This window comes from Panthera leo, chromosome D1, assembly GCF_018350215.1.
Source record: "Panthera leo isolate Ple1 chromosome D1, P.leo_Ple1_pat1.1, whole genome shotgun sequence".
Taxonomy (NCBI): Eukaryota; Metazoa; Chordata; class Mammalia; order Carnivora; family Felidae; genus Panthera; species Panthera leo.
In genome coordinates, this window is record NC_056688.1 from 59,553,378 (window position 1) to 59,574,273 (window position 20,896).

General features: G+C 50.1%; 3 protein-coding genes across 6 annotated transcripts in view; 2 read left to right on the top strand and 1 right to left on the bottom strand.

Annotated features, from left to right (window-relative positions):
* The window catches only part of LOC122199364 (short transient receptor potential channel 2), a 36,186-nt gene extending 32,555 nt beyond the window's left edge, over window positions 1–3,631 (top strand). The window contains exons 23-24 of the mRNA XM_042904355.1: window positions 2,116–2,245; window positions 3,144–3,631. Of these exons, the coding sequence (XP_042760289.1) occupies window positions 2,116–2,245; window positions 3,144–3,523 (510 nt within the window). The 3' untranslated portion in view covers window positions 3,524–3,631. The remainder of the gene's footprint in view (window positions 1–2,115; window positions 2,246–3,143) is intronic.
* On the top strand, window positions 2,160–20,143 carry ART1 (ADP-ribosyltransferase 1). Its single transcript, XM_042904341.1, has 5 exons — window positions 2,160–2,245; window positions 15,978–16,095; window positions 16,385–17,165; window positions 18,284–18,325; window positions 19,897–20,143. Exons 2-5 carry the CDS (start codon window positions 16,033–16,035, stop codon window positions 19,974–19,976), a joined length of 966 nt encoding a protein of 321 aa, XP_042760275.1. The 5' UTR covers window positions 2,160–2,245; window positions 15,978–16,032; the 3' UTR covers window positions 19,977–20,143.
* Window positions 4,262–16,110, bottom strand: ART5 (ADP-ribosyltransferase 5). Of its 4 annotated transcripts, none has more exons than XM_042904335.1 (6): window positions 16,026–16,110; window positions 10,787–10,890; window positions 7,082–7,277; window positions 5,396–6,125; window positions 4,754–4,786; window positions 4,262–4,666 (listed from the first exon to the last, which is right to left on the bottom strand). In XM_042904335.1, exons 1-6 carry the CDS (start codon window positions 16,080–16,082, stop codon window positions 4,563–4,565), a joined length of 1,224 nt encoding a protein of 407 aa, XP_042760269.1. In that variant the 5' UTR covers window positions 16,083–16,110; the 3' UTR covers window positions 4,262–4,562. The 4 variants fall into 4 exon arrangements, with proteins under 4 accessions (XP_042760269.1, XP_042760270.1, XP_042760268.1 ...); XM_042904336.1 differs by having other exon boundaries at window positions 4,263–4,669; window positions 10,787–10,885; XM_042904334.1 differs by having other exon boundaries at window positions 4,263–4,669.
* Window positions 20,144–20,896: the final 753 nt, after the last annotated feature.

Genomic DNA, 20,896 nt, shown 5'->3' on the forward strand with positions numbered 1-20,896 from the left:
AATATTTTTGCCATCAGAAAGAAAAAAAAAAGCTCCCAGCCTTCAGACAAACCTCTTGGCCCTAAACTGAGCCAAGACACAGATAAGCATTTAAAAAAAAAAAAAAAAAAAAAAAAAGTTAAGAAACCAAGGGACAAATGCCCCACAAACTAGGAAATTAAATGGCTGATAGAGGCCTGAGAGAGGAGGCTGAGCCTCCAAGGGGCTCCCTTATTTCTTGTTGTCTGTTCCCTAACCCAGGCATGGGCGCCCCATCCTAATTCAGACCAGCATTACTGCCAGGTCTGTAGGGGGTTCTATCTGTTCCCTTTAAAACTTGTTACCTGAGGATCTCTCCAGGCCAGGGTCGCCAGGCCAGATCCCCAGGTGAAGAAGGCTCTTCCTGATTGGTCAATAGTTTGTTCAACAAGTACTTACCAAAGCACACCTATTCTGGAAATAAAGATATGCATAATGGTGGTCCCTCAAGGTCTAGAGTAGGAAGGAGATGGACTGTAATTGCACAGCAGAGCCAGCCTATGGTAGAAAGAAGCACAGAGGACAGGCCCCAGACCCAGGAAGCCAGGAGTTTCCCGGAGTCTTGAGGGAAGAACAGTATCCTGAAGGGTAAACAGGAGGTTGATGGGCAGATACAGTGGACATGGGAGTTCTAGGCACAATAAACTGCATGTGTTCAGCATGGGGAAAACAGGATGCTTACAAGAAACTAAATACCCAGGGTTCCCTGTTCCCACCACTTCCTGGCTCCAGGAGTTCCTGTATAGACCCCTCCTTTACCTTAATGGACTTTTGACTCCAAATTCTGGAATTATCACCCTATTCCCCCTGCCACTTCCTGTTCCTGTCCAGGCTACCTGATGCATATTTGCAGACCATGTGTCAAGACTCCTCCACCCTAGGGTGAGACTCTGCCTCTTTGCCTGGGCTTGAACCCCATTCTCTGGGCATGTGCCAGTCCTGAATGGGCAAAAGCAGTGTGTCCTGCTGGACCACCCCCCCCCCCACACACACACTAGCCAGCTGGGATCACCCCACTCCTCCAGTGCACCCCCATGGGAGTCCCACCCTTCTCCCAGCTGCCCCCACCTCACTTATTCTTTCATGATCCAATCAGGTGTCCTTTCCCACCTATCTCACATCCTTAGGAAATGGCCTCCCTAAGTCTTTACTGATTATTTAATAAGAAAAATGCTTTACATAACTCTGTAGCTGTAAAGGACCTATCATTCTCTCTCATGCTTCTGCCTGCCCATCTTGGTCAATCCCATCTTTTCCCTGAAAATATTTAAAAAATGTTTTGCTTTTGTTATATTATAAAAGTACATATGTAACTCTAAAATATCTAGAGAGAAGATAAAACTAGATGAAAACAATTATTTCCTAAGCATGTAGAGAGCCCTTACTCTATGTCCCAGTGAAGTACTAACCTGGGAAGTAGACATTATTACCATTTCTGTCTTAAATTTGGAGACACTCAGGCCTGAAGAAATTGAGTAGCTTGCCTGAGGCACAAAGTTGCTAAATGATGGAGCTGGGATTTGAACCTAAGTCATCCCAGTCTAGTGCTTTGCCTACTACACCTCTGTTCTCTCTCCACTGTCTGCTCCATCCATTGCCCTGCTTGCCCTTCTGATACCGTTCTGAGGCCTATAACTGGACCCCAAACCAATCATTCTAATTGGCATGATGATATCCATCTCATAAGCATGAGCAGGTACCTGTGGGTGCCTCCCCCCAGCCCCTAGTCTCCCCCTGTGCAGAATTTGAAGGGCAGAGTTAGCCTGGACTAACTCAAGAAAACCAAGATGGGGTTGGTGGCAGGAGAGAGAACTCAACTGTGCCCGGCTCAACATTTTTGTCTTTGCCCTGCCCCACCCACCCCCTGCACCCCTTCCGACCCCTCGCCCCCCTACCCTGGTTCTCTTACCCTTGGCCATTCCTCAGCGTCTGCCTCCTGTCTTCCAGGACTGCATCAGGGTCTAAATATGTGGCCTTCAGGGGCAGCAAAGTCTGCACAGACTTGGCCTCCAACCTTTATCATCTGGGGGAGGGCACAAGAATTAGAGAATGGCTTGGGGTGGGGGTCTCTCTCACCCTCTGGTGTTCCCATCGTAGGCCAATCCTGGGGCAGGGGCAGGGCCTGGGGAGGGAGAACGTGGATCCTACCGCCTCCGAGTCATCAAGGCCCTGGTACAGCGCTACATAGAGACAGCCCGGCGGGAGTTTGAGGAGACCCGTCGGAAAGGTTAGTGGCTTGCCCCCAAACCTTCCCCATTGCCAGTCCTAGCTCATATAAATCCCACACACCCAGACACACCCTGCAGTGTGGCCTTTCTACTTAATGACTCTCTGAGCCATTCAGACATTTTTTCCATTCATTTCATTTAATCTTTCAAGTGTTTGTTGATTCATTCACTCTCTTACCCATTCACTCACTCACTTAACTCATTATTCACTCATTCACTTATTCACTTACTCAACCACCATTCACCACTACATTCCGTTTGTTCCAGCCTCATCTTGGAGGGAGGGGGTACTATGTCAAGCAGAGACACAGGGGAAACTTTCAGTCTGGTGAGAAAGAGAAACCATCTTTGTAGGCAGATAGTGCTTAGCTAGGAGAGACCCAAATTGCTATGGGAGCCCAAGGGAGAGAGAGAGAGAGAGAGAGAGAGAGAGAGAGAGAGAGAGAGAGAGAGAGAGACAGCACCTATTATTTTGACAGGCTGTTGGGAAGGTAGAAGAGTAGAGGACCAGAAATGGGAGAAAGCAGAGGTGTAATTCAAACTGGGCCCTGAGGATGGTTAGATGGGAACAGGGCTGACAAGGGCAGAGGCACAAATCTCTACCCATTAAAACTTTCCCATCCCTGTGATTCCTGACCCCTTCTCTGGGGAGAGGATCCCTTTCCTTCTTTGTATCTTCTAAACTCATGGCCACCTCAGCCCCACTCAGATTCATCTGCCCCAGACTCTGCCTGCTCCTGATCCCCAGCCCACGAGCCAGTCTCTCACTTTCTCCAGTTTTCCTCCCTCAGGACCCACAGGCATATGTCCCCTGAGATTCTGTTGAGGGTAGAAGTGGTTCAGGGCAGGGTCATCTTCTGAGATGATCCCCATCAATACCTTCCCCCACACCCCCAGACCTGGGCAACAGACTGACAGAGCTGACCAAGACTGTGTCTCGACTGCAAAGTGAGGTGGCTGGTGTGCGGCGGACTCTGGAAGAGGGAGGGACACCCCGACCACCCGCAGGTGCCAGCGTCCTCAGTCGCTACATCACCCGAGTGCGCAACAGCTTCCAGAATCTGGGCCACCCCATCCCTGAAACCCCAGAGCTGACAGTGCCAGGGCTGGTGGGGACCCAGGTATCTTCGGAAACTGGGCTTCGGGATGCTGGAGGGGCTAGGACTCCAGCTTCTGGAGAGTCTGGCCCTTCCTCCCCAGCTCACGTGTTAGTGCACAGGGAGCAAGAATCAGAGGCGGCTGGGGACCTGCCCCAGGAGGAAGATTTGGGAATCTAAGGGGGGGTCCTGATGCGGTGGGAGGGTCCCTTCTTCTGTTACTAGGTAGAGAAGCCTAGATAAGTGAGGGTAGGGGTCACTTAGTAGAAGCCTGTGCTGCTTTACTTGCCTCAATAAAGTTTCTGTTCTGGATGTCAGATGCCTCCAGAGAGTGTAAGGATCTCTGTCTCTTCATGTTTTGAGATCCCTTTCCCTTGTCCCTGAAATGGACTCTTGTGGGAGCAGGAATACCTGCTCTCTTGTGGGAGAGACAGAAATGTCTTGCTATGGGGTCCCAGATATCTTGGGTTTAGGCTCCTACTTGAGTTCCTTCACATCATTAGTGGAAAGGATTCTGGACTGGGAGACAGGGAGCCTGGTTTTAATACTAACTCTTTGATCTTAAGCAAGTTGCTTCTTTCCTTAGCTTTGCATTCCTCATCTGACAAATGGGCGATGAATCCATCTCCCTTCCTTCCTTTCCTTCCCTCCCCTCCCTTTCCTTCCTTCCTTCCTCCCTCCCTCTCTCCCTCCCTTTCTCCCTTTCTGCCTTCCTTCCTGGAGGTTGTGGGGAATCTCTGACTCTTAAAGTTTCTGGTTTGCAAGTTGTGGTATGTGACAGGGGTCTGCATAGGAGACCATGTCTAGGAGGGATCAAGAAGTCATCCTTTTAGTCCCTCAGTTTCTGAGTCTGGCAAGGCTAGAGCAGAGTAGATGGTCTGGTCTCATGGAATAAACCAATCGTGAAATTTGATGTCACCACACTGCAATACTGTTTAATTGAGTGATCGTCATAGTACTACCCGTGCTTGTCCCAGGGAGTCCCTACCACCACACAGCAGGGCTCCCTCCACCCTGCCATGGCCTCAGATCCCCCCACATCCTGGTTGGGAGGGGAGATGGCTGGATAGAGAGATGGCTGGGTGGGTCCCCATCCCTGGGGAAGTGGCTGCTAGGGCTGTGTCCGAAACCACTTTCTCGCTTCGAGGCTGTTCGAAGCTCCCTTCTTCATATGAAGGTCACCAGTTCCCAGAACTCCTAAGTGGCAGATATTGAACTTTCAGGGCCCGACTCCTGAGATCTGGAAGCCCCTAGGTGCCAAGAACAGGGTCTTCCAGGAGAGTAGAGAGAAGTCCCCCTGGGAGGTGGAGTCTGGCTGTCCTCCTGCTGAAGAGAGAAGAAAAGAAGGTGAAGGGTCAGTAGGGCCAGGGGGAGTTGAAGCAGCTGAGGGAGAGGGCAAAGAGTACTCACTTTGTACAGATACACAGCCCCGCCTCTTCTCCCCTGGAACAGATAGCACCATGAGAGGCCTCCATGTAGATACAGACCCTCACACCCCAAGCTTCCCTTCCTACCAGGTCCTGGCGTGGGCCATTCCCCCCTTCTCAATCCAGCTTTCCCTTCTCCAAAATGCCGACTTCTGACTTTCTTTCCTCTTTCTTCCCCTGGAATATCTTTCCAGCTTGCTTATCTGTCCCTGCTCACCCCCTGGCCCCAGCCACTCCTCCATGCTGTCCTTGCCTTGGCACTTAGGAACAGCATCATATATGTGTCCTGTCAACCCCATTAAGCCCAGGGCCTCTTGAGATCTGAAGAAGCACCCATCGCTTTCCTCTGCTTATCAATCTCCTTAACCAGATTCTATTGGTCAATCAGACTATACAGCAGATAGAACCTTTTGAGAATATTTACAGAATCACCTGAGAATGTTCATAGATCCAGAAAACACTTATAAGACCTTTTAAGAGCTGGCAGAACCCAAGTCACAGAGAATAGTAATTACAGCTGACTTCTAGCCCTCAGCTTTCCCATTAACCAAGTGGGTCTCCTGAAAGGGCATCCTGGTTTGTTTCACCCATCCCACCAGTCCTGCTTCCCTCGTGCATGGCTTACCACCCAGATAGGCACAGTTAAAGTGGCTGCAGGTCTGATTATAGCTCCAGAGAGTCACCAGGCTCTGGGCTCCTTCCTGGGAGAACCTGGTGACCAAGAAGACTTCATGTGGGGGGATCAGCACCTCGCGCTCCTCAGGAAAGACAGATAAGGCCTGGATAGGGGCCCCAAAGCAAGTCCTTAGAGAGAAGAAGGTGGCATTACCAAATCTGCGGGCCACTGCCTCATCCAGGGAGCTGGAAGCAAACTGGCCCAAGCGGACAGAGTCCCCCAGCCTCTTGGGTTCAAAGTGAAGGGTGCCCACGCCTCGGAACACCACCTTCCCAGGTCCCCCGTTGCAGCCCCCACTGCCCTGCAGCAGCTGCAGGGCCCGGGTCAAGTAGAAATGCAGGGCCTTGAAGGGGAAGTACTTCATGTAGAATTCCCGGGAGCCACCGCCTGTTCGCACAGCCTGGTTCAGCTCCCAGTATAAAGTGTTAGATGAGTTGGTATAGACCATGACGGCGATTCCGTGCTGGGCTTTGAAGCCAGGGGGCAGGGTGAGCCCTCGACGCTTGTGCTCCCAGGCCTCCCGTGCTGCCTCCCAGGACTCCCGCAGCAGGGCGTGGCCAGCCATCTCCTCCTTCAGCAGAGGGACTGCCTTTTCTTCCATCTCCTCTGTGCAGCCCACGTAAGCATCATCAAAGGTGTCTGGAGCCAGGCCCAGGGGCAGGATGGGAACAGCCCGGGCCTATGGATGTAGGAAAGAGAGGAGCCACATAGGAAAGGATAGAAGTTCAGAGCACTGGACGCCGGCCCTGGTGGCAGATCAATTCAGAAACACAGTATCTCATTTCTATGACCAGATATATAGTATATGCAATTTGGCAAGAGCTCAAGGGCTTAAATAGCACAGCCACTGCAGTCGACAGACATGGGTTCAAATGCTGACTTCCCCATTTACTAGCTGTGGGATCCTGTGTATGTCTCTTTAACTTTTATGGGCTCTCCACGTATAAACTGAGGATACTTTCTACCTCACAGGGATATTGTAAGGACAGCATATAGATCTTCACTTCTGTACAACGTGAAGGGGTCATTTTGTCATTAGAGAAGTTCTTGTACCTGGTAGGAAGTGGGGCTAGATGACTTCCAAGCACTGTTCTGGCACTAAGATCAGTATTCAGGTGATATACAAATATACAGCCAATGTCCAGTGACCTGACCCTGCCTCCATCCTTAGATTCTCTTCCACCCTCATGCCACAATACCAAGACACTGTCAGCTCTGAGACTCCTGAGTCTTCTTCTGCTTTAGAAGCCCATTTTTCCAAACATGGGGTGGGGTGTGTGGAGGAGGTCAAGCCCCGGTCTAGGAGGAGCTGCAGGAGGGCAGCGCACAGGTAGCCCAAGCCGCTTTGCCTGGGCTGCGCCTGTGGTGGCAGACAGGAAGTGGGGAGGAATGATATGAAGGAAGGAGGATCCTAGGAGGACCAGTGGGTGGAGGTGAGGATTCTGGGAGAGAGAATGGGAATTTGGGGCTGCCTGCAGGGATGTAGGTTCCTGAGAAGAAGAAGATTAAGAGGACTGGGATCCTAAAGAGTCCCTGGGAGAGATTCTTGAAGAGTCAGCCCCCCAGTCCACCTCTTTTTGGTCTGCCCCTGAACTATTTGTTCCCTTTGTGGTGGGAGAAGCTTCCCCCAGTTACCTGCCAGAGGGCATGGAGAGCCATCAGCAGAGCCACCAGCATCGTTTTTGGGGGAGACTCAGGAAAGCGAGGTCCAGATGTCGAGGGCACCATTGGCGATGGGCTGGGGGACAAAGACCTGGGTCCGTTCCTCGGGTGTGAAGTGCCCCCGTTCAGGATACAGTCCAGGAGGGCGTGGGCGGGGCTAAGGGCGGGCCTAAGGGGGTGGGCGGGGCTTTAGATTTAATTGTCCTCCGCAAAACCCCAGGGCTCCGCTCCCCAAGTTCCCAGTCGCCCCCAAGCTCAGCGTCTTCTGCTCGGGGACCTTCTTGCGATGGTAAAGGTGGAGCCGTTATTTGGCTTCGCCCGGACAAGGGAGGGGGAGGGAGGCCGGGGAACCCACCTGGAAGTTGCAGGGGCGAGAGCGGGAAGGGGCGCTGATAGCTCGGGCAGGAGGCAGGGGGCTCAAGTCCGGGCGGGCGCTGCGCTGTCCCGGGAGTCCAGCCGATCAACAAAGTCCCGCGGCTAACTATAGCCCCCGCGGCGGTAACCTGACACCTCTCTTCTCCAACAACGGACACGGGGTGGGGGCAGCGGGTGTGGCGCGGGAAGGGGCCGAGGGGCGTACCGCCCTACCCCTAGGACTGCGAGGTCTTTCTCCAGAATCCACTTTGGCTCCGAGCGAGGCCAGGGATGAGGCAGGGACTTGTGAGACTTGTGAGACTTGTGAGACTTGTCTCTTCCTCAGGTGGTCCCTGACCTGGCTGGGCCCCACCTCCCAGACCACTACGCCGGGGAGGCCCACGAGGGTCCCGCCCACCAGAAAGTCTCCGCTGGTGCATTTGCTGATTTGCATGATATTTGCATATGGCCCAAACTTTGGAGCATTTGTGGTCGGACCTCTGAGCGGCACCCATCGTTACCCTTCCCTTTAGTGGGGTGGGACCAGATGCAGAGCTATCTCACAGCCTCAGGGGCCAGTACCACTTCTCCCCAGACCCTCCCTCTCTGGACCTCTTAGACTCAGGTGACCCCATGTTTATAAACACTAGCCTTTCCCCTCCCCTGCTGCGGGCCTGTCTATAAATAACCTGGCTCTGAGTTTTGGATGCCCAATCAGAGGTAATGGGAGAAATGGCCAGCTGAGGAATCAGTAAGCAGCTCTGGGAACAGCTTTCTGGCAGCCTGAGCCGCTGGGGGTGGGAGGGTTACTCTCACAGTGGCCATGGGAATTGGTGGGGGGAGGGGGGTCTCAAATGTCAGGATTTAAAGAGATGCTTCCTGCTGCTTGCGGGGCGAAAGTGCCTACCAGGTTAGACTTAACCACAGGGCCTCCATCCTGGTCTGGCTCACTCACTTAGCCCCATCCCTGCTGCCCCATCCCCTCAGGCTGCCCGCCAAATAAAGAATTTCCTTCATCAAGAATCCTGCTTTCTCCCAAATTCCTTCCTATAGCCCCAAATAGACAAACTGTGTACACAGGCTTGGAGAGATGTGGGGAGGTAGATGGAAGGAGTGGCATCCCAAAAAACTAGAACACTTGTCAGGCAAACACAGCTGCCAGACAACTACTCTTGGGGCACCTGGGTGGCTCAGTCAGTTAAGCATCTGACTCTTCTTCAGCTCAGGTCATGATCTCATCATTCACCAGTTCAAGCCCTGTGTTGGGCTCTGCGCTGACAGCATGGAGCCTACTTGGGATTCTCTCTCTCCCTTTCTCTCTGCCCATCCCCTGCCGCTGCTTGTGCACATTCTCTCTCTCAAAATAAATAAACTTAAATAAAATAAAAAAAAAGACAAGTATTCTTGTCCCCTTCCAATGAGACCGACTATCCCAAAGCTCAACTAGATTAGAAAATCAGGAGTTTCTCTATTATTTACCATGACTATGAAAAACAGCATCTTGCCTGTGTATCCTGGCTGCCTCTGTCCCTGGAGGACCCTCAGCATTTGCTGTTGGAACAGAAGATACTGTCTGGGATGGGTAGGCTTGCTGAAACAAGTCCTTGGTATCAGATCTAGTGGATCAGAGTTTTGTCCTCTCTGATGCAAGTGCTTCCCCCATCCCCAAATATGGAAATCCAAGAAAGGCCCCAAGAGATGGAATCAAATCTAGTCACTAAGCAGAGGCCCTGAGGCAGAAGCAGAAAGTCCTTTAAGATCACCTAGCAAATCAGTGCTGGCCAGACCCAGCCACCTTAATCTGGGAATCTCTCCTGGCATGTCAGGTGAGTCTCCATGCTCACATAAAAGGAATAAAATGCAAATGTAAAAGATACCGAGGACAGGGGTGCTGTGCACAGGACCAAACCCAATGGGGAGACAGTCATTCCAGCCTGGATCCTCGATGCCTCAGCCCACTTTCTCTCTGGCTTCAGGGGTTCCCTTTTACATGGGAGGAGCACAGGCCCAGGGCAGACTGGGCAGAGGCTAGTGTTCCCAAGCCTTGAGGAGACATCCAGAAATAGATGGGGGAGTGTCACATTTCTGAGCAGCTGTGTGGGGACAGGGGGGTGAGGGACTGACAGTATAAAGGAGAAACCTGCCTTTCCTCTCCCCTGGTGGCCATCGCAGAAGACCAACACCAGCTTCCCTGGAGAAGGCCTAGGTAAGGGGCACACCGCCATCCTCCTGGGCACAGGGCAGGGAAAGACTCTTTTAAAGGGGAAATTTGGGGTATTGATGGTGGAGTTTCAGGAGTTAGGAACAGTTTCAGGGAAACTTTTAGTCTGTTCAGGTTGCTATAAAATATCCCAGACTGCATAACTTATAAACAAACATTTCTCATAGTTATGGAGGCTGAAAGTCTGAGACCAGGGTGCCAGCATGGTTGGGTGAAGACTCTCTTTCTGGCTCATAACTGGCACCTTCGTACTATGTCTTCATATGGTAAAAGGTGCTAGGGAGCTCTGTGGGGTCTCTTTGATAAAGAACATTAATCCCATTCATGAGGGCTCCGCCCTCATGAACTTATTACATCCTAAAAGATCCACCTTCTAAAGCCATCACAGCAGGTATTAGGATTTCAACATATGAATTTGGGGGGAACACATATATTCAGACCGTAGCCCCTTTTATAGAGAGGTTTAGGATACCTAGGGAGGCTTGGGGCATTGAGAAACTTAGGGGTTCCTGGGAAGGGACTTAAGAGTCACATCCCCAAAAGGAAATGTTCAGTGAGGGTCTGGATAAGAAGAAATGACAAGTGCCCTGAACAGGATGAGAGGAAAAACAGAAGGGCAGGTGGGATATAAGGGGTTGCCCAGTGCCTCCACTTCCTTGCCTCCCATGACCTCCCCATCATTCTGGCCCCACCCCATTCCCCCAAACACTGCTCACCAAAGTCATCAAACTACCTGTTCTGCAGTGGTCTACACTGTTAGCTGCACCCAGAAAGCCTCTCAGCCTCTCAGCAAACATTCCAGGTGGCCTCATCTGTGGCTGCTTTGGGCTAAGCTCTGGGGACACAGAACAGGTCATAGCTGGTCCCTGCCCTCAAGAAACTCACAGGCCAGGAGGGGAAACAGACACATAAGGGCAACACAGTAGGATTAGGACAGTGGCAGAGGGAAGCACAGGGTGATTTAAGAGCACAGAGTCATCAGAAGACTCCCTGGTGAAGGGGAACCCTGAGTTAAGCCTTGAAAGGTGGGTAGCAGGAGAAGGGCATCCCCAGCAGATGGCAATGTGTGCAGAGCCACGGGGAGGGAAGAAGTGGAGCCTCACCTGGAACTTTGTTCTGTACTGGAGAAACCAAGCACGAGGCTGAAGAGGTCACGGAGGGCTAGGTCACAGAGCACCTCAAATGCCAGCATGAGGAGGATTCTGTCCTGAGGGTAAGGAAGGAAGTTGTGTTTTGTTGCTTTTTTTCCTTTCTAGATGTGTTCTCATGTATTCCCTCATAATTTTCATCTCTGCATTTTTACTCTGTATTTTGAAATATTTCTTCCAGTTAGGTTTGGCACACAAGGTTTTTAAGCAGGTAAGCAACCTGACCAGCTGTGCTTTAGAAACACTGTTCTCCCTGCTCTGTGGAGGGTGGATTAGCAGGGGTGACCGCTGAGGCAGGGAGATCAGGGAGGAGGCAGGGGCAGACCTCAGCCATGGCAAGGGATGTGGGGGTGGGAAAAGAAAAGGAGTTTCTAGGATGGATCCATATGGTGATTAGATGGCAACTAATTTAGTGTTTGATGAATGATCAAATGAATGGATATCCAAGTGACCATTTTGGGTGACTGGGTGAATAACAGAGATGGTATATTATATGAGACTCTTTCAATGGCAAGCTAGATAAAACCTAAAGAGGAAATTATTGGGGTGCCTGGGTGGCTCAGTCAGTTGAGCGTCCGACTTTGGCTCAGGTTATGATTTCATGGCTCATGAGTTCAAGCCCTGCATCCGTCTCTGTGCTGACAGCTCAGAACCTGGAGCCTGCTTCTGATTCTGTGTCTCCCTCTCTCTCTGCCTGCCTCTCTCTCTCTCTCTCTCTCAAAAATAAATAAACATTAATAAAAATTAAAAAAAAATTTAAAGAGGAAATTATCACAAGAATACCAGAGTACTTCATGAGACCCAAGTGAAGAGCCTCTAGAAACCCAAGATGTCTTGGTCTGCCTGTGCTTTGGCTTCAGGCAGCTTTTTCTTTGCTTCTCAGCCCTCTTTTTCCTTTCCCTGGGGATCTTAAGTCTTCTCTGACTTCAATACACCCATGACTCTCACATGTCTCATCTTATTGTCCATTCTTCTATCCCTTGGACATTTGCCCCTTGAGAGTCCACACATGCCAAACTGAACTCACCGTTTTTCCTCTAAACCTGATTATTCATTCATTTTGTATTGAGCACCTATCATGTGCTGGGATGGGCAAAATGAGCTTTTAAAGTGTCTCTGCTCCTCCTCTGTTAGCAGACTGGAGTATGGAATCCATATGTCATCCTTGATTTTTCCCTCTGTTGCACCCCCTATATCCCATCAGACACCATGACTAGTAAATTATACCTAATGACTCTGGGTCCATCCTCACTGCTAGTATCTTAGGCCACATGATTCAAGGTCCTCACTCTCACTTCAGAACTCAGACTTCCCTATCCCAAGCCTATGAACTCTCTCTTTTCTTGCCTTGTCTCTGCAGGGTAGAGATGAGGATAGAAACAAGGGCAACAGAGAGATGGCAAGAGATAGAGTTGGCCTAGTGAGGTTTTGCTGCATAACCATTTTGCTCTGTACCATAAAATCTTGTGGCACGCAAAGGTTTATTCACATGTTCACAGGTTTTTGGGCTGACTATAGATTGTCTAATCTAAAGTGGGTTTGCTTGGGCTGCTCTGCTTCAAGCTGCCAGTCTGCCTCAGCTTTTGGCTGGCTGGGCTCAGGTCTGCTCCTTCTGTGATCATTCTAGGGTCCAAGCTAATAGAACAGTTCTGGGCCACATTCTGATGATTTGTGACCCCAAAAGACCCCCTCTCTTGGTTTAGAGTTTCCCAAAAGCCAATCCAGAGACAAGGACTTGGGTGTAGTGAGCTTATTTGTAAGTTGATCCCAGAAAGTACAAGTTTAAAAGTGGCAAAGTGGATGGGGCACATGTACCCCAATGTTTATAGCAGCACTTTCAACAATAGCCAAATTATGGAAAGAGCCTAAATGTCCATCAACTGATAAATGAATAAAGTATTATGCTAAGTGAAATAAGTCATTCAGAGAAAGACAGATATCATATGTTTTCACTCATATGTAGATCTTGAGAAACTTAACAGAAGACCATGGGGGAAGGGAAGTTGGAAAAAATAGTTACAGAGAGGGAGGAAGGCAAACCATAAGAGACTCTTAAGTACAGAGAACAAACTAAGGGTTGATGGGGGGTGGGGGAGAGGGGAAAGTGGGTGATGGGCATTGAGGAGGGCACTTGTTGGGATAAGCACTGGGTGTTGTATGTAAGCCAATTTGACAATAAATTACATTAAATAAAATTTAAAAAGTGGCAAAGTGGGATGGAGAAGAGAAAAGCACCCCCCCCCAAAAAAAAAGTGCGTTAATGAGCACACTGTGACCACTGTGGTCAACTGGGGCTTAATCCCACTGGGTACCCTCTGTGGGAAAGGGAATCTGACTACCATTCTTCCTTGGTTAAGGGTTGTCCCTGGGAACATTAAATCCCCTGCACTTTTGGGTTGCCCTGAGCAAGTTTACAGGGTGATGGAGAAAGTCTTGGGCACAAAAATAACATGGAAAACTAGAGGTGAGAAGCTCAGCATAAGCTGAGGTATCAGCATGCACGAGAACTATCCACTGCTCCTGTGTGTGGACTTGTGGGTGGGCTGAACCATCAAAGTTTAGCCTCCTCCCACCCAGCAGATTATGGAACAGGGATGCTTAACCTGAATGAGACTGGGGGCAGAGACATAACCACCTGAAATTTATGTAACATTGTGTGAGGGTACATACATCCATTTGCTTTTTTAAAATTTTAATGTTTATTTTTGAGAGAGAGAGACAGAGCATGAGTAGGGGAAGGGCAGAGAGAGAGGGAGACACAGAATATGAAGCAGGCTCCAGGCTCTGAGCTGTCAGTACAGAGCCCAGTGCAAGGCTTGAACCCATGAGCTGTGAGATCATGACCTGAGCAGAAATTGGACACTTAACCGACTGAGCCACCCACATGCCCCTCCATTTTCTGAGGAGACGTTTCACCTTTCATCAGATTCTCAAAGAACCACTGACTGTTTTACCGTTTGTGTATAAGAAGGAAAATAGAAATACCTTTGCATTTGCTTATATGTGCATAGAGTATCTTTAGAAGGATACACAGAAAATGGGAATGTTGGTTGCCTCTGGGGAGATGGAGTGAGGAATTAGCAAGAGAAAGATATTGTATTGTGTGCCTTTTGGACTATTTAAATTCTGAACAATGAAAATGTATTACTTAAAAAAAATTAAACGTTTAGAGGCACCTGGGTGGCTCAGTCAGTTAAGCATCTGGCTCTTTATCTTGGCTCAGGTCATGATCTCACAGTTCGTAAGGTTGAGCCCCACATCAGGCTCCATGCTTGGGATTCTCTCTCTCCCTCTCTGCCCCTCCCCCGGCTTGCCCTTTCTCTCTCTCTCTCTCTCTCTCTCTCTCTCTCTCTCTCTCTCTTAAATATTTTTTAAAAAGATTTAAGGGGCGCCTGGGTGGCGCAGTCGGTTAAGCGTCCGACTTCAGCCAGGTCACGATCTCGCGGTCCGTGAGTTCGAGCCCCGCGTCAGGCTCTGGGCTGATGGCTCGGAGCCTGGAGCCTGTTTCCGATTCTGTGTCTCCCTCTCTCTCTGACCCTCCCCCGTTCATGCTCTGTCTCTCTCTGTCCCAAAAAATAAAAAAATAAAAAACGTTGAAAAAAAAAATTAAAAAAAAAAAAAAAAAAAAAAAAAAAAAGATTTAAAAAACTTAAACCTTTAAAACATTAAAGTCAAGATTGATCCTGTTAGTAAGCAGAAATGTGAATAAGAAAATAGATATCCTCAGTCAGCTGAGAGGCTGACTCTTGATTTCGGCTCAAGTCATGAACCCAGGGTCGTGGGATCAAGACCCTGTTGGGCTCTGCACTGAGCATGGAGTGCTCTTGGGATTCTCGCTCTCAAAAAAAAAAAAAAAAAAAAAAAAGAGAGAGAGAGAGATCATAATAACTAGAACTGGCAAAGACATAGAGAAAAGGCCACTCTCATTCACTGTTACAGAAGGGCAAACTAGTACCTCTGGGTGGTAATTTAGCAGTGCCAAATAAACATTAATTCATATCCTTTCAACATTATATCACTTCTTGATCTTTCCTATAAAAATATGCCCATAAGTAGATAAGGATTTATATGCATGGATGTTCATAAAGTATTATGTGTAATGTCAAAAATGTCAAAAAGTTACAAAAAAAATGTGTGCCCATAAGAAAATAGTTGAACAAACTATGGTTTAGCTATATTATGAAATCCCGTGCTGCCATTATAATGAATAAGGTAGATATGCATGTATGATGTGGAAGGAAGTCCTTGATACATTGTTTCCTGGAAAAAAGGTTACAGGAGATGTGTGTGAAACATGAAAAGGCATGTTCCTTTTCCTTTTTGAAAAAAAGAAAATAAAAACCAAAAGCAGCCTGTGTACAGAAAACTAGGTGTGTATGCATATTTAAATATTAAATTACTTGCATGTGCACAGAAAAGGGTCCGAAAGGGTACTACTGTCACGGTAACAGCAAGCACAGCTAAGAGTGAGAGAGGACACAGAGAGACTGTCTGTTCCTTACCCCAAGCTGGACTCTGCCTTCTTGGAGACTCATTCCCCATCTCATCCTCTCCCCAACTCTCAGCCCCTCTCCTTTACCACCTGGGGGGTCTACATCTGTCCCTGCCCTGGAAGCAATCGAGGGCTTAGGGGAGGAGGGCTCAGTTGGCACCAGGACTGCAGGAGGGAAGGATGCCATGGTCCCACCAGGTGACCAGTCCTGGATCTGCCCTGTTCCAGCCTCACATCCCCCACTGGGTGAAGCCCAGACCTCTTACTGTGCTAGTCAGGACCTTTCACGAACAGCCCCAACATTCCCACACTGCAAGCTGTGCCGTGCTGGATAAAATGTCTTTCACTTTTTACATTCAACACCTTTGCTCTTCTCATTTCTGCTACCCACGACTCCTTTCCCACCCCAAATGCCAATCTTCCTATCCCAGTCTCCACTGATTGAAGCCTTATTCTCCTATTTATCTGAAAGACCTTGTTCAGGTAACACCTCCTCCAGGAAGTCTCCCATATTCCTATGTTCCAGCAAGAAGGGTCTACTCTCTCTCGAGCCTTCATTTCTATGTTGTGACTCTGTGCCAAGCACTGGGAGTGGCACAGATTAGGTGTCAATTAATGTTTATGAAATTACATATTAACATTCTCATTTTCTAGATGAAGAAACTGAGACCCAAAGAGAGATAGTAACTTGTCTAGGGCTACCTCCAACATGCAGCCTCCTGCCATGGTGTCTCTGCTGCTTGTGTCCATGGGCCTCATGGAAGCACTTCAGGTATGGTTATCCTCCACTGTCCCCATGTCAGCAGGGAGTTGTCAGCTGAGTTGTGGGCTTCCTGTGAGGAGCCAAGGGAAGAGAGAATGACTGATGCTCCCTTTGGGGCTTGCCCAGCCTGAGGGGACAGTCCCAGACCCTGGTCTCTGCAGCTAGTCGTTCCCAATCCCCTTCCCCTCCAGGTGTGTTTGGGGCTCTCAGCATCATCATCTAAGTGGAGAAATTTGGTGACAGGCTCCCATTCTCCTGAGGCTCATCCTCTCAGTCCTTACTGCTCCCTCTCCCTCAGGCCCAGAGCCACCCCATCACTCAACGAGACCTCTTCTCTCAAGAAATGCCCCTGGATATGGCCCCAGCCTCCTTTGATGACCAGTATGCTGGCTGTGCAGCAGCCATGACAGCTGCCCTCCCGGATCTCAACCAAACAGAGTTCCAGGCCAACAAAGTGTATGCTGACGGCTGGGCACTGGCAAGCAGCCAGTGGCAGGAGCGCCAGGCCTGGGGACCAGAGTGGGGCCCCAGCCCTACCCGGCTGCCCCTGCCACCCCCTGGCTTCCGCGATGAGCATGGGGTGGCCCTCCTGGCCTACACAGCCAACAGCCCCTTGCACAAGCAGTTCAACGCAGCCGTGCGGGAGGCGGGCCGCTCCCGAGCCTCCTACCTCCACCACTTCTCCTTCAAGACACTCCATTTCCTGCTGACCGAGGCCCTGCAGCTGCTGGGTAGGGGCCAGCGTTCACCCCAGTGCCGCCAGGTGTTCCGAGGGGTGCATGGCCTGCGCTTCCGGCCAGCAGCACCTGGAGCCACCGTAAGGCTGGGAGGATTTGCCTCCGCCTCCCTGCAGAATGTTGCAGCCCAGCAGTTTGGGGAGGACACCTTCTTTGGCATCTGGACCTGCCTTGGGGCACCTATCAAGGGCTACTCCTTCTTCCCTGGGGAGGATGAGGTGCTGATCCCCCCCTTTGAGACCTTCCAGGTAATCAATGCCAGCAGACCAGCCCAGGGCCCTGCCCGCATTTACCTCCGGGCCCTGGGCAAGCGCAGCACATACAACTGTGAGTACATTAAAGGTGAGCAGGGGATGCACTGGTCAGCATCTATGCAGAAGATGGGCCTCCCCTTCTGTTTTCAAGGGATATATACACAAATATTACAAATAAATTAATAGTAAGGGGGACCCAGTCCTGTCCCTCTGCCCCTCCACCCCCTTGCATCTAAGGGGAGACAAGCTTCTGAGGTAGTAGGACGCTTGTCCCTGGAGGTGCTTAAGCCAGAGCTGGCCTCTTGCCTGCTGGGAGGTTGAAGAGGGTTTTCTGACCAAGACAGGTGTCTATGGACATTTGAGAGCCAAACAGAACTGATCAGGCTTTTCTCCCAGCTGGAAGCTGGAAGGCAATTAATTTCTGGCCATAGCACTGACACCCAGACCATTGATGCCGGGTCTGATTAAGAGCCCCAACCTCAGCTTCCAAGAGGAGCACATGTATTCGGCTGAATGGAAATCCTGTGCTGTCGTGTGTGCTGGGTAGGGGTGCAGGTGGGTGGTGAGATAGCCATTAGGGGCTGTGCCCCAAAGTTCCAGCTCAGGCTGTGGCAGGTCTCGGATACTCTTCCTGTCTATCCTCCAGGGCTGGCCAGAGATCGAATCATGAGGCCAGCCTCAGGTTCTTAATATCTGAAGGGGTTGGGGGTTGCTGGTCCTGGCCAAATGATGCCCAGGGGCTTGTGAAGCCTAATTTGCATAATTAGAAGCAGGTTGTTGCCTGGAACTGTGGACCACATCTAAGATAAGAGAAAGTCCAGTATGGCTACCATTCTCATCTTGGACAGCACCATGAGCTTGCATGAGTCAATGGAAGGTGAAAAAGACATGCAAAATACATAAACTAGTGCCTCCTTGGCTGGGACAAGGCATGGGAGAGGGAGAGGTGAGGCAAAGCTACAGGCCAAGGAAGCAGGAGGGTACCCAGAATAGACCCTGGCTTTGAGGGCTGGCTCCCTTCTGGCTCTGCTGCTCATGGGTCAAGTCAAATGTAGGCAAAGGAGGTCCCACCATAAGGAAGCAGAGTTAGAAGAAAATGTATCAGCTTCTCCTTGAATGAGTTGGGGATGGACCACAGGGTTTGGGGGTTCTTTCCTGACCTGAGAGCTATTGAGACTTTGATTATTTACTGTTTCTTCCCTACAGATAAGCAGTGCAAGTCTGGGCCCTGCCGTCTGGATAACTCAGGTAAGAGCTGCAAGCCTATGTGGGCCTCAGCTCAAGGATGAGCAGGGTGCCCTGGGGTTGGACTCCCCTCCTGAATGCATGTCACTCTTGAAAGGAAAACAACCCTCTTTTAATCAAAACAAGTAAACTCTCTTAAGCAGACACCTGTGGGGGTTGCTAACCTCTCTTAGAGGACATAGATGTGTGTATGGGGCAGTAGTCATGCAAGCTGATACACCTGCCCCCAAGTATGGGGCCCTCTCCTTCACAGAAGGTCACTGATCATGCAGCAGAGAGATCCAGGTTGCAGTGAGGGGGTGAAGGGAAGGGACCACTCCCACAGTCCTCTCTGGGCCTTCTCCTTCAGCTGCAGAACCCACTGTCTCTATTACTAACCTCAGGGCTCCTGTAGACCACCTTTCAAGGTTGAGGTCAGGTCTTGGGTGCTGGAGACCTGGGATCTCATCTGGGCTCTGCCCTTTCTCTGTGATCACTCGCTCTCTCTGGGCCTCAGTTTTCCTATCTGTATAATAAGCATATTAGACTAGATGATCCCCAGGTCCCTTTCAGTTGTGACTCTTCTTCCCTTGAATACCCACTATTCCAGGGCCTGCCTAAGCCACCACTTCTCTAGGTGGGAAGGGGCTTTTCCAGGGGAACCAACTGGAATAGGCCCTTCCCAAGAAAGAAACTCTAGCCACTTATCCCCCTCAGGTCCCTCTTCCCTCCTCCAGGGCTCTGTGAACAGTGGGAAAGAAGGGGCCCTAGCATCTACTTTATTCCCACCATTCTCCACTACACAGTCCCACACCATGCTCCAGGCATACCACGCCATGAATCCTCACCATGACCCAGTGGGGTAGGTACTATCATCACCCTTGTTCTACAGATGAGGGAACTAAGTCCCAGAGAAGTGAAGCAACCAGTCCTACACACACAGCTAATAAGGGGTGGGGTCCAGAGAGCCCAGCTCTAGAGCCACACTCTGAACCACCACACTACCTGGTCCCCATTTCTCTCCAGACACCATCTTATTTTATCCTTACTGTAAAATAAACTATTGGAAGGAGGAAGAACAGGGAGTATTACCTTCGTTATATAGTAAAGGAGACCCAGAGACAGAAATGACTTGCCCAAGGTGACAGAAGGAGTCAGTGGCAGAGCCAGGGTCAGAAGCCATATCTCCAGGCTCCAACCAACTTGAGTTCTGCTAATGTCATTTCAAGCACTGGACAAGTTAAGGATTCCCCCTGGTCCATCAGTACTTCTATCAGGGGTTGGGCAGAGGGGCAAAGATGAGCATCACTAGAGCTCACTCATATCTCTTCCCCTTGTTCAACCCACTTTGTGATGCCTCATTTGTCTCAGTAGGGGGCAGGGGCATAGACCAACCTAGTGACCTCTGGGAGGGGAACTGGGGCTCTTTCTTTCATCTGCCTACCCTCCTCCCTGAATCCATGCTCTGCATCTCTGGCTCCCATCACACTTTGTGTGTCTGTGTTTCCAGCTCACTCTGCTCGCTCCTCTTCGTCTTATTTATGTACCTCATTTTACCCTGAAAACTTCTCTCTCTGCCTCTGTTTTTCCCACAGCCATGAGTCAAGGCCCCATTTCTGCAGTCTGGTCCCTCCTACTGCCACTCTGGCTCCTTGTCAGAGGAACCTTTCCATAGACTCCAGGCCTCCCATCATCCTTCCAACACTGAACAGCCCTGCCTGCTGCCTCTACCCAACATGGGGATGTTGGCCACATGTGTGCTTTAAAGGCAGCCAGGATCCATGGTAACTCCATCTGCTGGGAACTCTGGGATGTTGGTAGCTGCCAGGCCTGCTGATGGAGGAGTAAGGGAATCTGGGGACTGAGCCTTAGCCAAGGCTCTAAGAATGAGACACTGAATAGACATGGGGGTCTCTACAACAGGCAACAACTCACTTGGAGGTTAGAGATTAAACTAGTATGGGGGGGGGGAATGGGGAGGAAAGCACTTGGCCAGAGCATTTGCTGGTATTACTCAAATGCCTCACATGTGCACCTGAAAAGCTCCTATTCACTCTCCCAAGAAGCCTTCTCTGACTTCTCCCACCTGGCTGGGCTAGGGGTCCTGCCTCTCTGCTCCCACAGGTCCTTAGATGCTTCTCTACACCACGTGTTCATGTTTGCCTCCTGTATCAGATGGTGAGCTTCCTGATGGCAGGGACTGGGTCTAAAGCACAGAGGTAGTGCTAGAAAACGTGTAAGTCAAAAAGGAACAAACATCTTGTGAATGGCTCATCTCTGCAGTGCCCTGCTCTGGACATTTTCAAGCTCTCTGAATGTCAGTGTGTAGGAATGATGTGGACTGGCTCTAGCTCCAGACAGTAGAGAGCAGGAGAAATAGCAGAGACAGCATTAGGTTCTCTGCCAGGGTCTCAACTGAATGCTCAATTGAATTCTTGTCAGCAAAGACATAATTTCTGCTCTGATCTATGTGTCCTAAGGTTCCCGTCTCTAGAGAGACAATCCTGGATCCCCAACTTCCACTACCACGGGCCCCAAGGGTTAAGACAGGACACTGAAGAGGTGCTAGGCACACACTTACTTTATTATGAGTTG